General features: G+C 39.4%; 1 protein-coding gene across 13 annotated transcripts in view; it reads right to left on the bottom strand.

Moving 5' to 3' along the window:
• Cntn4 (contactin 4) overlaps window positions 1–13,995 on the bottom strand; it is a 997,076-nt gene that overhangs the window by 40,384 nt on the left and 942,697 nt on the right. For all 13 annotated transcript variants that reach the window (XM_063285413.1, XM_063285419.1, XM_063285414.1 and 10 more), the window contains one exon: window positions 1,087–1,262. In XM_063285413.1, the coding sequence (XP_063141483.1) occupies window positions 1,087–1,262 (176 nt within the window). The remainder of the gene's footprint in view (window positions 1–1,086; window positions 1,263–13,995) is intronic.

Raw genomic sequence — 13,995 nt, 5'->3', positions numbered from 1 at the left:
TGAAAGTTTCTTATACACCATACATTGGGCTGTATGTGAGAACTGAGGGTCTTTAAACTCTCCTTGAACCGTGTAACTTTTCTTTTTTTTTTTTTTTGACTTTTTTTTTATTAACTTGAGTATTTCTTATATACATTTCGAGTGTTATTCCCTTTCCCGGTATCCGGGCAAACATCCCCCTCCCCCCTCCCCTTCCTTATGGGTGTTCCCCTCCCGACCCTCCCCCCATTGCCGCCCTCCCCCCACCAGTCTAGTTCACTGGGGGTTCACTCTTAGCAGGACCCAGGGCTTCCCCTTCCACTGGTGCTCTTACTAGGATATTCATTGCTACCTATGAGGTCAGAGTCCAGGGTCAGTCCATGTATAGTCTTTAGGTAGTGGCTTAGTCCCTGGAAGCTCTGGTTGCTTAGCATTGTTGTACATATGGGGTCTCGAGCCCCTTCAAGATCTTCCAGCTCTTTCTCTGATTCCTTCAACGGGGGTCCTATTCTCAGTTCAGTGGTTTGCTGCTGGCATTCGCCTCTGTATTTGCTGTATTCTGGCTGTGTCTCTCAGGAGCGATCTACATCCGGCTCCTGTCGGTCTGCACTTCTTTGCTTCATCCATCTTGTCTAATTGGGTTGCTGTATATGTATGGGCCACATGTGGGGCAGGCTCTGAATGGGTGTTCCTTCAGTCTCTGTTTTAATCTTAAGTAAGCTATCTTTAAGACACTTCATTAACCCTTTGGTAGTATGCTATATGATATGTGAGTAGAGCTTGGGGTGTGAGGATCAAAGCTGAGTCATTTCATTTAGTAGATGTGGAGAAAAGGAATTTGATATAATTCCCATGAACCTCAGTTTCCTTCTTCACACACAACAGCAAATTATTAACTTAACATCAGGTTTGCTATGCATGCTATATATAATTTACTTAATAAATGATGCAGAAAAGAACAGGAATTAACCAAGAGTTCTATTAAATCAGATGCTTCAACAATGACTTTACATTTGTTTCCAAGTAAATCCAAACAAATTAATTCGTGTCAGTTTGTAGAACCTTTGGCTTGTTGTGTACTATGGATAGTATGACATTAATACTTACCCCTCCAACTCTTTCAAAGTGGTCTCCATCTTTGTCAAAGTCTATCAAGTGTCCATTAAATGTCCAAGTAAAGACAATGTCCAGTGAGTGATCATGTGTCACCTGGCATGGAAGAACAATGCTTTCTCCCACAGTGACATCCATGCTGGAAGGGGGAACCATCACCTTTGTTGGGTCTGGAATTAGAAAAGAAACAACAAGGACTGTGGATGCAGTAAATACTCTCCCTGTATACATATGGAAAACCCTAAAGTAAATCTCCAGTAGCATTGAACTCCTCCTAGCTCTCAACAAAAACAACAACAACACAGCTTATATGGCAGCATAGAACCTAGAACAGAAGGGGTATAGTTCGTTTGGTGATCTTTCTTTCTTTCTTCCTTCCTTTCTTTCTTTCTTTCTTTCTTTCTTTCTTTCTTTCTTTCTTTCTTTCTTTCTTTCTTTCTTTCTGTTTCTTCCTTCCTTCCTTCCTTTCTTTTTATCAAATTATTATATTTATTTACATCCTAAATGTTGCTTCCTTCCCAGTCTCCCCTTCCCGAGTTCTTTACCCCAAACCTCTCCCCTTTGATTTTGAGAAGGTGCTCCCCTACCCACCCACCTGTCTCCACCTTACCCTGACCAGTATCTCCCTTTCCTGGGGCATCTAAGCTTCTACAGAATTCGGCACATCCTCTTCCTCTGAGGCCAAACAAGGCAGTCCTCTGATACATATGTGTCACAGACCAGCTTTTATATGCTTTTTGGTTGGTGGCTTAGCCTCTGGAGGTCTTTTGGGTCTGGGTTAGTTAATACTGTCATTCTTCCTACGGAGTTGCAATCCTCTGTGGCTCCTTCGGTCCTTCCCCTAACTCTTTCGTAGGGGTCTCTGACCTCAGTCCAATGCTTGGCTATGAGTATCTGAATCTGTCTCAGTCAGCTGCTGGTGAAACCTATCAGAGTCATCTGAAAATATTTAGGCGCAGAAAGAATTCTAAGAATTTTTGCCACAGGATGCAAACAGTATTGAAAAAGTAATTAACTTATTGCTACAGGAAGGTAATAGCCAGGGGTGCCTAAAATGTTGCCTCAAGTGGTAAGCCTACACACCAAACTTAGGAGAGTAGGGACAAATGACCAGGCTCTATTCCCTGACAACATTTGGGTTATCAGCAAAGAGTCTTCACATACACCAAAGTCTACAGGCATTGAAAATTATATTTTTTCCTTTGTTTAACTTCTCTTTTGTGTTGGACACTGAACCCATGGCTTTGCATACCTTATGGCACTGAGCCACATTCCCAGCACATTCAGGGATCTTGGACAGGTTTTTTTTTTATTAATGAAATCTAATGCCTGTTAACTAAGGACCAGAGGGGTTTCTCACACAAAGGATCATGCTGGCCGAGTTGTAGTCCTGACAACAGCTAATTCATTAATTTAGTGCTTGTTGCCAATTCATGCTCTGAGCTCTGAAGTAGCAACAATCAGTGCAAAGCAAGTCGTGCATGTCCACACCCCAGAGCGCTCTCCCAGGGACCAGAGAAGATTAAGCTAAGGAGCTTGAAGACCTCATTAGGTCCTTGGTTTTTATCAATGTTTACTTCTTCAGCACTCTCGTTCACTGTGCTATGAATTCTGATGTTTGTACTTGATTAATTCCCTTAAATTTGAATACAAGCGCTGTACACAAATAAACAGATGGCTTCGTGTGAAAACAAACTGTCTCCCTTCGTTTGGTTTTAATTCATCATGATCACGAAGGACCTGTATTTATGACTTTTGTTTTGACAAGGCACTCTCACTATTGTTCTGTGCACAGAACTCTCAGAAGCAATTACAGCTCACCACGCTCTTTGAATCTGGTCACTATTAAGTGACAACAGTAAGTAGGACCAATGACACCCTCCAACATCCATTCTGTGCTTGTTTTCTGTTTCCACTATGCAGAGCAACAGGACTCTACATCACAGGCTGACTGACACTTCTTTACTACCCACTTAAGCTATTAAGAGTTTATGGAAATTATTTTATTTTCTGCAGTGTTTTCTATGGAAACCACTGCTTTGTTTAAAAGATTTTAACAACCACAAGGAACAGTAAAACATTAGACAATTCGATTAATAAATGTGTATGCACAGGAAAACACATATCTAAGCCATTTTATGTGCTGACTTGATGTTGGCTGAAAAGGTATTCTGAGTTAGAGATATTGTCTGTTGAGACAAGTGGTTTTGGTTATACAACAGAGATACCCAAGCACTCATGATTATTGTAGCACTACCCACATCAACCAGGTAACAAAATCAGCCTAGATGTCTATCAGCAGATGAATAGGGAGGGAATAAAAAAAATGTGATATGGGTGTTTTGATTGGCAATAAAATCAAGATAAAATTACATTGTTTGAAGAGAAATGGATAAAACCAGAAAACAACATGTTAAGTGACATAATCCAGCCTCAGAAAGACAATTATCCACATGTTGTCTCTTGTGTATGGAAGCTAGATTTAATAACAACAATAATATATAGAAGGCTGGAGATAGTGGTGCACTTCTTTAATCTCAGTACCCAGGTGGCGGAGGCAGGAGGATCTCTATGAGTTCAAGGCCAGCTTGGTCTACATGGTGAATTCTAGGTAGGGCTATAGAGACCCTCTTTAATATGATATTCTCAAATCATATTAAAATATTATATTCAAATATTATATTGAGAATACATACTCAATATATAACATATATGTGATATATATGATATATATATATTATATACTTGAGATATGCTGTGGAAAGGAAGAGAAGCATAAAGAAGGCAGGGAAGGACATGAGAGGGTAATAGTGATTGAATATTACTAATTCCTATGATGCACATGTAAAAATCACAATGAAATAAATCATTTTACAGAGAATGTACACTATTTACAACTTACTATTCTATGAGAAAATAATTCCATTTAAAAATGCTGATGTGTCTCTCTGTGAGTACAGGCATACACATACTTTGTGCACATGCAGAGGGAGAAAGATGACTTTGTGTGCCAGTCCTTGCTCTCTACCCTGCTTGACCCAGAGTCCCTTTGTTGTTCGTCTGCACACACCTACATGGCTGGCTGGTGAGCCTCTGAGATTTCTTTTATCTGCATACCCTGTCACATGGTAGGAATTCTGGGACTACAGATACAAAGCACACATGCAGCTTTATGTGTGTCTTGGGACTTGAATTTAGATTCTCACGTTTGAACGGAACACAATTCACCCTCCGAGCCACCTCCTCAAGCCCAATGATTCTAGTTTTGTTGTTGTTTTCTCAATATTGTGTCTTACACTTTGCTTTAGAATTTCCTTTCACATCAACGTCACTGCTAAGATATTGTCTTGGTGCTTATTAAGGAAGTGTATGTGTGTTTACTCATTGCAAATCACTTGTAAGCAAATTTCCTAATCGCGATGGTTATGATGATGTGGTTTGGGAGTATTGTGTCTTTTCTCTGTAAAGTTTTATTTCTTTCTTAGGCAGGAGCTTTAAAAAGTATGGGACTCTTTAAAGGCTTGGAACTTGCCAAAGAGCTAATAGCTAGTTTACTTTTAATGACTTAAGGGAAAATGTACAGAGGACTGCTTTTAATAATAGCTAAATGCCACAGCAAAGGCTGTTGATAAACGATGATAATAATCCCGGGGTCACATGCTTGTGGGTAAACTTCAGCACTCTGTAGTTGGCCCCTATTCTTCAATAAAAATAAAATCAATGCTGGAGAAGCTAATTTATCAATTCTTTGCAAGATGTGTATCAAAGAGGATGTCTTAAATATTAAATGAACATCAAGAATCTCGGTGACTCCAGCTGTACCATTTTTTTTCTAGAATGAAACTTAACATGGATAATAGCAAAAGGGTGCACTTTTGGAAATTAGCAACCTCACTAGATATTGCAGGATGGGCAGTGCACAAAGACAAGATGAATATTTCAGTACGTGAGGTATCCATGTAACTGCCAAAGAAAGCTGATGCAATCTTAGACTGCACTCACTGCTTGTGTTATTTCAGTTTGAGGAGGTAATAACCCAGCTGCATTTTGCATTAGTCTGGGCACAGCTAAACACTACTGTTCTTTGGATTCACTGACAGATTAGTACACCCACACTAATGAAGGATCCAATACATTTAAACAGCAAAAATCACTGAGAGTGCTCAGTACAAGAAACGGATATTAAGAGAGGGGTGATAGTAGCGTTCTAACCTAGGAAGGGTTTTCAAGCAGAAGCTTAGCTGTCTATTTTGTATTTGCCCACAGTAGAAAGGAAAGAGCAACCGCACTATTTTAGTTCTGCATAAAGTAGGGCTTTCTAATCACTGGCTCTTTCTAACAGGAAAATGGGTTTACTGTGAGCATCCCAAATCTTCACTTAGAGAGGTATTCAAACAGATTGAAGGACCTTCAGAAATAGACACAAAGTGATGCCGATGTATAGTCAACCTGTGCAAGGTCTATTGTATCTTGTTGATTTTCTCCTTCCATCAGCACCAACCACACAATGGTGTCTGTTTGGCTTCCCTACCTTTACCATATTCCTGTGTGTGGCTGATTGGTAGTTTGTGGGGAGGTATTTTGTGTTTATACAGATTTCTTCTATAATGGCTGTCAAAATATGCACATATACCAGGTTACAGTCTCCTTTAGGGAAGAACATTCTTGTCTCTCTGATGTGATCTTTCTGTTCTATTACTTACAGATATTGACAACTCAGGACTTCTATTATTCAACAGTTTATAGGGTATTGCTATCATTTTAATGCTTAGAAATTTCCCATTTTGGCCAATGGAATCATTTGAGGTTGGGGGGGCGGGTGTCTCTGTCCTGTTGGCATTTTATCACTCAAGATTTTGTTACATTTTGGTCCAAAAGGATGTTCTAGACCTCTCTTTTATGAGTGTGTGATAAACACACACACACACACACACACACACACACACACAGAGAGAGAGAGAGAGAGAGAGAGAGAGACAGAGAGACAGAGAGACAGGGAGACAGAGAGAGACAGAGACACACAGAGAGAGGATTAAATTTAATTTTTCAGCTAGGCTGTACTGGGTTACCAGCATGCACACATGTAGCCATATCCAGCATTTCTCTCTGACATGTGTGATGGGGATTGAAATCATGTCCTTATATTTGCACAGCAAGTCTTGCTCAGTGGTTCCCCAGCCCTAGGCTTATCTTACATTTCCCATTTTGTATCCCTAGAATCAATCACATCTCCAAGGAACCCTGGTGTTTTTAAGTTGAAGATGTTTTTAAGAAACCCACTTAGTGACACTCAACATGTTCATTCTTACAAACACTGTCTTACATCACACACACACACACACACACACACACACACACACACACACACGTGCACACATATCAACAGTTATAGCTTTAAATATATCCTCTTTTACAAATAATTCTTTATTGTCTTGAGTTTCTTTTTGTGTGTTGTCCTTAGTATTAACCCCTCAACCTTGTTCTCTGCATCATTCTGCACCTATTCATGACCATTTTGTGTCCTAGAGTCTGGGCCCGCAGACTCATCAGTTCACAAAATTCTCCAACCCATCTGACCATCCTTAATGGTCAGATAGTCTTATTTTTTTCCTTTGTATTAGAAAAGAAGAAGAAGGGGAAGGCTGGTTAGTTTGAATTTTATTTAGCATAAAAACATTCAGAACACATCATACAGGGGTTAAAAAATGGCTCGTCTGCTAGTGTGCTTGCTCTACAAGTGTGAGAGCCATCATCTGCATCCCTAATAACTCACATAATGTTAGGTGTGTGTGTGTGTGTGTGTGTGTGTATGTGTGCAGCCCCATGACTTTCAACACACAGACAAAGACAAAGATCCTTGAAGCAAATTGACTAGTCAGCAAGTTTTGGGTTAAACTGAAAGACCCTATCTCAGATAATAAGGTGGATAAGGACCAAAGGAAATTCCAAATATGAATCTGGAGCCTTAAAACATATATACACACATGTGTTCTTGCAAACATGTGCATCCATCACTTGAGGACATGCAAAATGCATGAATGCATGCATACACATCACATGAGAAGAAAAATAGAACAAAATACACCACCAAACACTAAAACTTAAAAGATAGTTAACTCTAATTGGAAAACAGGTACCATTTAAAAACTGACTTTTTACAATACTTAAAATAAGGAATAAACAGAATTAACTATTCCACTAGAAATTAAACAATGAATAAATATATATATCCCACAATATGGAAAATCTGAGTTGATACACAAATAAAATACTTATTGTCAGGGGCTTAAAATATACTTAGCTTTTAGAGATCTATTCATCCTTAAATAAAAAAAACTGAATTCATTTTCTATTTATTGTAGTCTGTTGGGTAATTATGTTCTATGGTCTTTTCTTCTTTCTTTTCTTTCCCTTTCTTTCCTTTTCTTTTCTTCTCTTTTCTTTTCTTTTCTTCTCTGTTCTGTTCTGTTCTGTTCTGTTCTGTTCTTTCTGAATTAGTGGTTTGCTATGTACCCTGGCCTGCCCTGGAACTCCCCTTTAGCCTCAGCTTCTAGAGTGTTAGGGTTAGAGGAATGTGCCACTACTTGGCCACTGTTTTAGATTCTATACTGTAACACTCACACTGGTGTGCACACACACACACATACACACACACATACAACACACACATACAATACATACATGGCACACAGCACGCATTTAACATGCTCAGTTTGCACTTTTCTTCTAGAATTACTTAGATAAAATAATCTCCTCTGTTGGGGGCTGAATGGGAACATGAGATGGATGAAGTATGAAGGTTCTTGAGAAATCCATGCATTCCTTCCTCTTTCACATTGTTTTATTATTGCTATTTATAGGTGCAAATTCCATACTCCAACCCCAACCTGTAGAAAACAAAGACATGATCAAATAACCAAAAAAGGAAATATTTCTACAATGGAAACCTGAATTAGAAAGAGTACCCCATCATTGAAAGGGCATGCGATCCTCTACGTCTTAGGCAGCAGGTACCCTATTTCACCTGAGCAGACTCAGCCTAGAAATCTAAATAGCCCTCAGCCCATAGTAACTAATTAAAGACTTCTTTAGAGTGATGCTCTCCCAGCTCTGCCTGTCTTCAACAGTGGCTCCATTCCTCCCAAACCATAAGCATCAAAAGGATAAAAATATGGCAGCCCAATTAAAATCACAGAGAAGCCTCCCCAGAACCAGCATGAAAGGAAAGTTGAAGATCAGAATTGCCCTCATTTCCATGGTAGGCATTGCAGGGGCCAGGGGAGGGGGCGTGTAGGACACTGTTCTACCGGTCTCTTTAACCTGGTGACTTAAAGAGAACAGCAGTATGTAAACCTTTTCCTAAATCCAGGTGCTTAATTGGTGCCTTGATTCTTTGAGTAATGTGATAAATGACATAAAAGAAAACACCCCAGTCACCCTGAGTAGAAACTGGAGGCTCCTTTGTAAAGCAATTTATAAATCACCTTTAAGAGAATACTTACAGAGGGCTGGAGAGATGGCTCAGCCGTTAAAGGCTAGGCTCACAACCAAAAATATAAGAGAATTCTTATGTTCTATTATCCAGGAGTTAAGAAAATAAATACAAAAGAGAGCGGTTTAATAGAGTGACTGACACAAATACAAATGTCACAAGCCAACTGACGGTGGCAAGTTTGTTGTACAGCAATCACTCTTGTGATTATCAAGGTTACTGAATTTTCCTGGTTCCAGTGTGTAGCAGAGAGTGCCTACTTAGTTACAAGACTAGAATTATTCAAATCACACCCCAGCACAGTTGGTTGTCTCTCAAGTCTTGGCTCAACTATTGGTATCCAGTTGTTTGTTTTTAAGAACAAGTTATAGCATGTCTGAAAATCATTCATACTCCACCCACTTACTCTTATTCTTGCATGCCACTAGAAAAAGCAAATCTCTTGGTTTTAGATTTGCACAGTGTTGGAGTCATGGGGTCTCTCTCCTGGGATGTCTTTCTAAATGTAAAGAATTTTCTGAAGGTGTTCAAGCTTCTATGATCAATAAGAATACTCCTAAATCAGACTTGCAAGTAAGTAACCAGGAGTTGGGTGGAGAATTGGCTAAATTTATCATCTTGGTTTGACATTTTCTTTTCAAAGCTTTCTTTATGGTTTAAATGAAATGACAATCTAAAAGGACATTCAAAAATGCTGCTCAATGACAAATTAAATAAGGAACATCTTTAGGTTATGTATAATTAGAACACTCCAAGACATCCCTTCGATTGTGATGGAACATTAAAAAAAGATTCATATACATTTACATCAAGTAATGATTAGATTTTTTTCTATTCAGGAAGGAGGAATAATAAGTATGATTCTTTCACTAAGTGCACATGAGTAATTCCCCCATGAGTCACTGGGCAAAGGGGTCCCCAAAGAGTCTCATTAGTGTCAATAAGATAGAGTGAGTCACATCATACCAACACAAAAATAAGGCACAATGAGGTCTTTGCTGATTAAAGAAATACAATCTTGCTTTTCAGGAGCATTTGCTGCATCCGCTGATACAAAATGAGAGAGCATTTTGCTAGACTCCACAAGAAATGACATGTATTTCTTGAGACAATAACAATGAATTTGAAGACAAAGCTTTTGGCTTGCCAACAAGCAGAGTAGCACTTAAGCCCCCATGCTCATTCACACACAGGCTTCAGTGTAGAGTAAGGTTTAATATCTCAGACAGTAGATGGTGCTACAGCCTTGCAGAATGAGTACACAGCCCTAAGCTCTGTTCAGCCTGCTCCTGTCAGCAATTTTCTGCATGTTTGCAGTTTCTTGAGTTTAAGGTCTCAGGAAAGGAGGTGGTAACTCTTCCATTCAAAAGCACATGTCAGTGTGTGCTTATAGATATGAGAAGAGGACATCAAGGAACTCACAGAGCTTAAAGATGGAGGCTATTAATTCCTTGGTGGGCATTATTAGCTGGCTTTCCTTTATTTGGCATGGCAGAACTGATTACTAAAGCTTTCTGCTATACAGAATCCTGACCAGACCCACATGTCCCCCGGCAATCAGGTTCACTCCAGCTAGCTTATCTTGGGGGCTTATCTGTAATTCTCAATGAATCTTATTCTGGGATCTTATCAAAAGTAATCAACTATTGACAGCTCCTTGGCTCCTGGTGATAGCTAGAATGTCCCTTCGGTATGCATGCTGGACAAGACATCATGAAATGAGCTAAAGAGACTCTTGTTTCTGTTGTGCTCTCTGCTTCAGAGCAGACTCTGTTTGCTTTCAAGAAACTTGATGGAGAATGAAAATCAGTATATTTCTCGGTTAAGGGTCTGTTAATGTTCTAAATTTTGGGAAGATGCCAATTACTGACAAATGCTCTTCAAGCCTGGGCAATGCTCTGGACTAGGTTTGAGGGTCACTGCACAAGAGTATAGATGTCCACACCAGAAGAAGGGGAAGTTTTCTTTTCATTGAGAAGTACTGACCCAAAAAGAAAAGGAAATCAATGGAAGGTCAGAGACATACAAAGCAACTTAATTCAGTTACTTTTCAGAGCGATGTTACAACTTTTCATGTTTTTAAAATTAGGTGGAGGAGACATAAAGATCTGAAGATATTTCAACCATTTAAACATTTCCATTTAATAAATATAAAGGATAATGGAAGGGGAGGAGCAGTGAGTGGGGAAGCTGGCAGAAAAGATGCAACACAGAAAATGACCAAGCAAAAAGTGGATAAAGAGCACAGGACCTTCTCCTGCATACACACCACACGTAGCACACTCATTGTAAAGGACAGTCACAATGATAGGGAGACAGGCTGGCAATAGGAAAACATGAATGGGCTGTCTCTTATGGAGCAGTATTCTGTTTATTGTTCTTTAGAATATTAAAATAGAAGGATATAAAACACTTTATGAGAAATAACTCCCAACCATGCTCATGAAAGCAACCTTAATTAAACTCAGTGGGTTACCACCACACAAAAATCAAAACCAAAATAGGGCTGGCAAGATGGATGTGCAGATAAAGGCACTGGACACCAAGACTGGTGACCTGAGTTTGATCCTCAGAATTCTCATGGTAGAAGGAGAGAACTGACTTCTCCAGGTTGTTCTTTGAGTTCCACACACATTCCAGGGCAAGCATGGGCATACACACAGAGAAAGATACACAGTAGCATAGGTGCGTACGTGCGCACACACACACACACATACACACACACACACACACACACACACACACACACATAAATGAAATAATTTTAATCTACCCAAACAAAGCGAAAGTCATAAAAGTAAGAGGGGATTTCTGGGAAGAATTCAGTAGAAGAGGGCAAGGTATAAAAGGGGATACTGAAGGGTAAAAGTTAGCGAAGTGCATTATGTTGATACTTCTATCAAAATGCCTAGAATTTAAGTCAGAGGTCAGCCTTGACCCAAATCTCTTGGATTCCAAATCTACATTTAGGTCATTTATAAAGACAGATGGCCTTTGCTGTTGTGATAATCAAAACACTCCATGTCTATGGTATCTCTGTCTGGAAATATTGAGCAGAGGTAGCAAAAGAAAAAATGGGTATATTACATTAGCAAGAGAGTTATTAAAGGGCAGAAGACATAGCTATGTGACTAGGTCTTTGTTAACTGACAACATATAATTTTCTCATTTCAGAAACATGCTACTTACTTAAATTCAAACAAAGAGAAGATTCATAAGTACGAATGTGTGCATGCATTTAAATATGTAACTCACTGATACATCTTAGTTGCAAGGCAATTACATACTTAAATTTCTCACAGAACTCAACAGCTTATCATTGGTAGGGAAGACAGGAAGGGTAAGACCACAGCTTAAATTCTATCCAATATGTGCACATTATTTATCTAATCAATGTCAGGTCCCTGCTGTCAAGACCCTGGATGGAACCCTTGGGCTGCAGTGCAAAAAAAAAAAAAAGTGAATAAGACTTTGCAAATTTGCTACCTTTTCTGAAAACCAATACCCATAGAAATATAGGTAAGAAAAATCCAATTCACTTTTTAGATCATTCATAATCCATTTACTATGCAGGCCTGATGTGCAAGGTGGATGGATCTACTTAGAGATTGCTCTCTCATTTACAAAACCCTTCCAGTTATCTTCTGCAAGAAAAATAGTCTTTCCTTTTGTCACCGTACTAGGGCTAGCTCCTTTTAACAACCCCAGTGGGACTCATTCACTCTAGGTTATAAGGTATCCTAAGAACCAGTAGGACACTCTGCCATGGTGGAGACTTCCAGATGGAGAACTAGACATCCTTTACTGGAAAAAAGGCCAGAGCTCATTCACATATGGTAGCTGGTGTTTAGACTTCTAGAGGATATATATATATATATATATATATATATATATATATATATTTATATATGTACATATATATTTATATATGTATATGTATATATGTGTGTGTGTGTGTGTGTGTGTGTGTGTGTGTGTAGATGCATTGGGATTGATGCCAGCTTTTATAAAAGTGTCATCACAAAGAACTGTATTAAACTCATAGCCTGGCATCGAAGACCCCAGTTGTCACTTCTGGGCACACAGCAATGGTGCATCAATCACCACATTAGAAGTCATTTGGCATCTCCGATCTGCAGTTTTCAAGGTGATGGCATTTGGCATTGTAGGGGGACTATGGAATTTTTATGAATCATTGTGCGGATCAACAGATTTTGATATGCTTCAGAAACCCTGCTACATAGCGTGAGAAACACATGATAGTACAGGTACCAAGGATTTGCCTGGGAAGAAGAGGAAACAGTTGTTTTGAGAGTTAGAAGAGGGTGACGTCTAAGGAAAAGAGCTCTGTCATAAGTCATAGTTCCAAGGGAGCTGCTGGCTGCTTAGTAAAAGCCAGCAAAGATGACAAAGTAATTTCTGGTTCAAGCATGAATGCTCAAGTATAGGAGTTTCTGTGCAATTGGCAGATGCTTCAAGCTAGCCGCTAAATCCAAAGACACTTCATGCGCCAGTAACATTCTGGCATTTCACGCCAGAGGGCTGCATAAATGCACATTCCAACAGGAAGAGATGTCATGGGAAAATTACTCAAAAGGAGTAACTGAGAAATAGATAAGAAAGGCTATAGACTCAAAACTAATCTAAACCAAGGGCAAGAGAAGGCAGTCAAATCTGAGTGTAGACTGGGACTAGGCAGATGGCTCAGTGGGAAGAGCTCTTGCTCTGCAATCGTGAGGATCAGGGTTTGATTTCTTCACCATATGAAAGTTGGGTAGGATGGGAGCCTTCTTGTAATCCTAGCGGTTTTGAGGCACAGATGGGATCTTGGAGCAAGCTGGCTGGCTAGACTAGCCAGTCAGCTAGCTCTGGATTCAGTGAAAATCCTGCCTCAATAAACAGAGCAGAGTGATGGATGATGGTGTCCAATGCCAACATTTGACCTCTGCATGTACACTCACACACATGTAACATGTGCTACGTGAACATGCATAGGCATACATACATGTGTACATCTCATGCAAAAGGATAAAAAGAAACCAGGAGAACTTTTAAAAGATGGTGGTTAAAAGAAAGAAGCCCGCTGTTTATGTTTTCTAAGGATCATTCACCTCAGGGCAGGAAGAGGTCAGATTCATTTATGACTTCTTGGAAACTCGATAATCCTTTGTCTCTGAGCAGAATTTTTAATGTGTGCATTCAAAACAAATTGCTAAATTGCTAAATGTTTCCCTTTATTACCCCCAGCAAGAGGTAAAGCTCCAGGGTATATTTCAAGATGCTCAGGAAATGTGTATGCTAAATAGTTTTCTTTTTGTTGTGTGGTTACCTGGTAGATCATTTCAGTGAAAGGAAAGAAAAAAATGAGCAAGCCGATTTCTTACTGATGTCTAACTCCCATTGGCAGGGAT

The sequence above is a fragment of the Rattus norvegicus genome, chromosome 4 (assembly GCF_036323735.1).
Source record: "Rattus norvegicus strain BN/NHsdMcwi chromosome 4, GRCr8, whole genome shotgun sequence".
NCBI classification, from domain to species: Eukaryota; Metazoa; Chordata; class Mammalia; order Rodentia; family Muridae; genus Rattus; species Rattus norvegicus.
The sequence above is the reverse complement of the archived record's forward strand: the minus strand, read 5'-3'. Positions and strand labels throughout refer to the sequence as shown.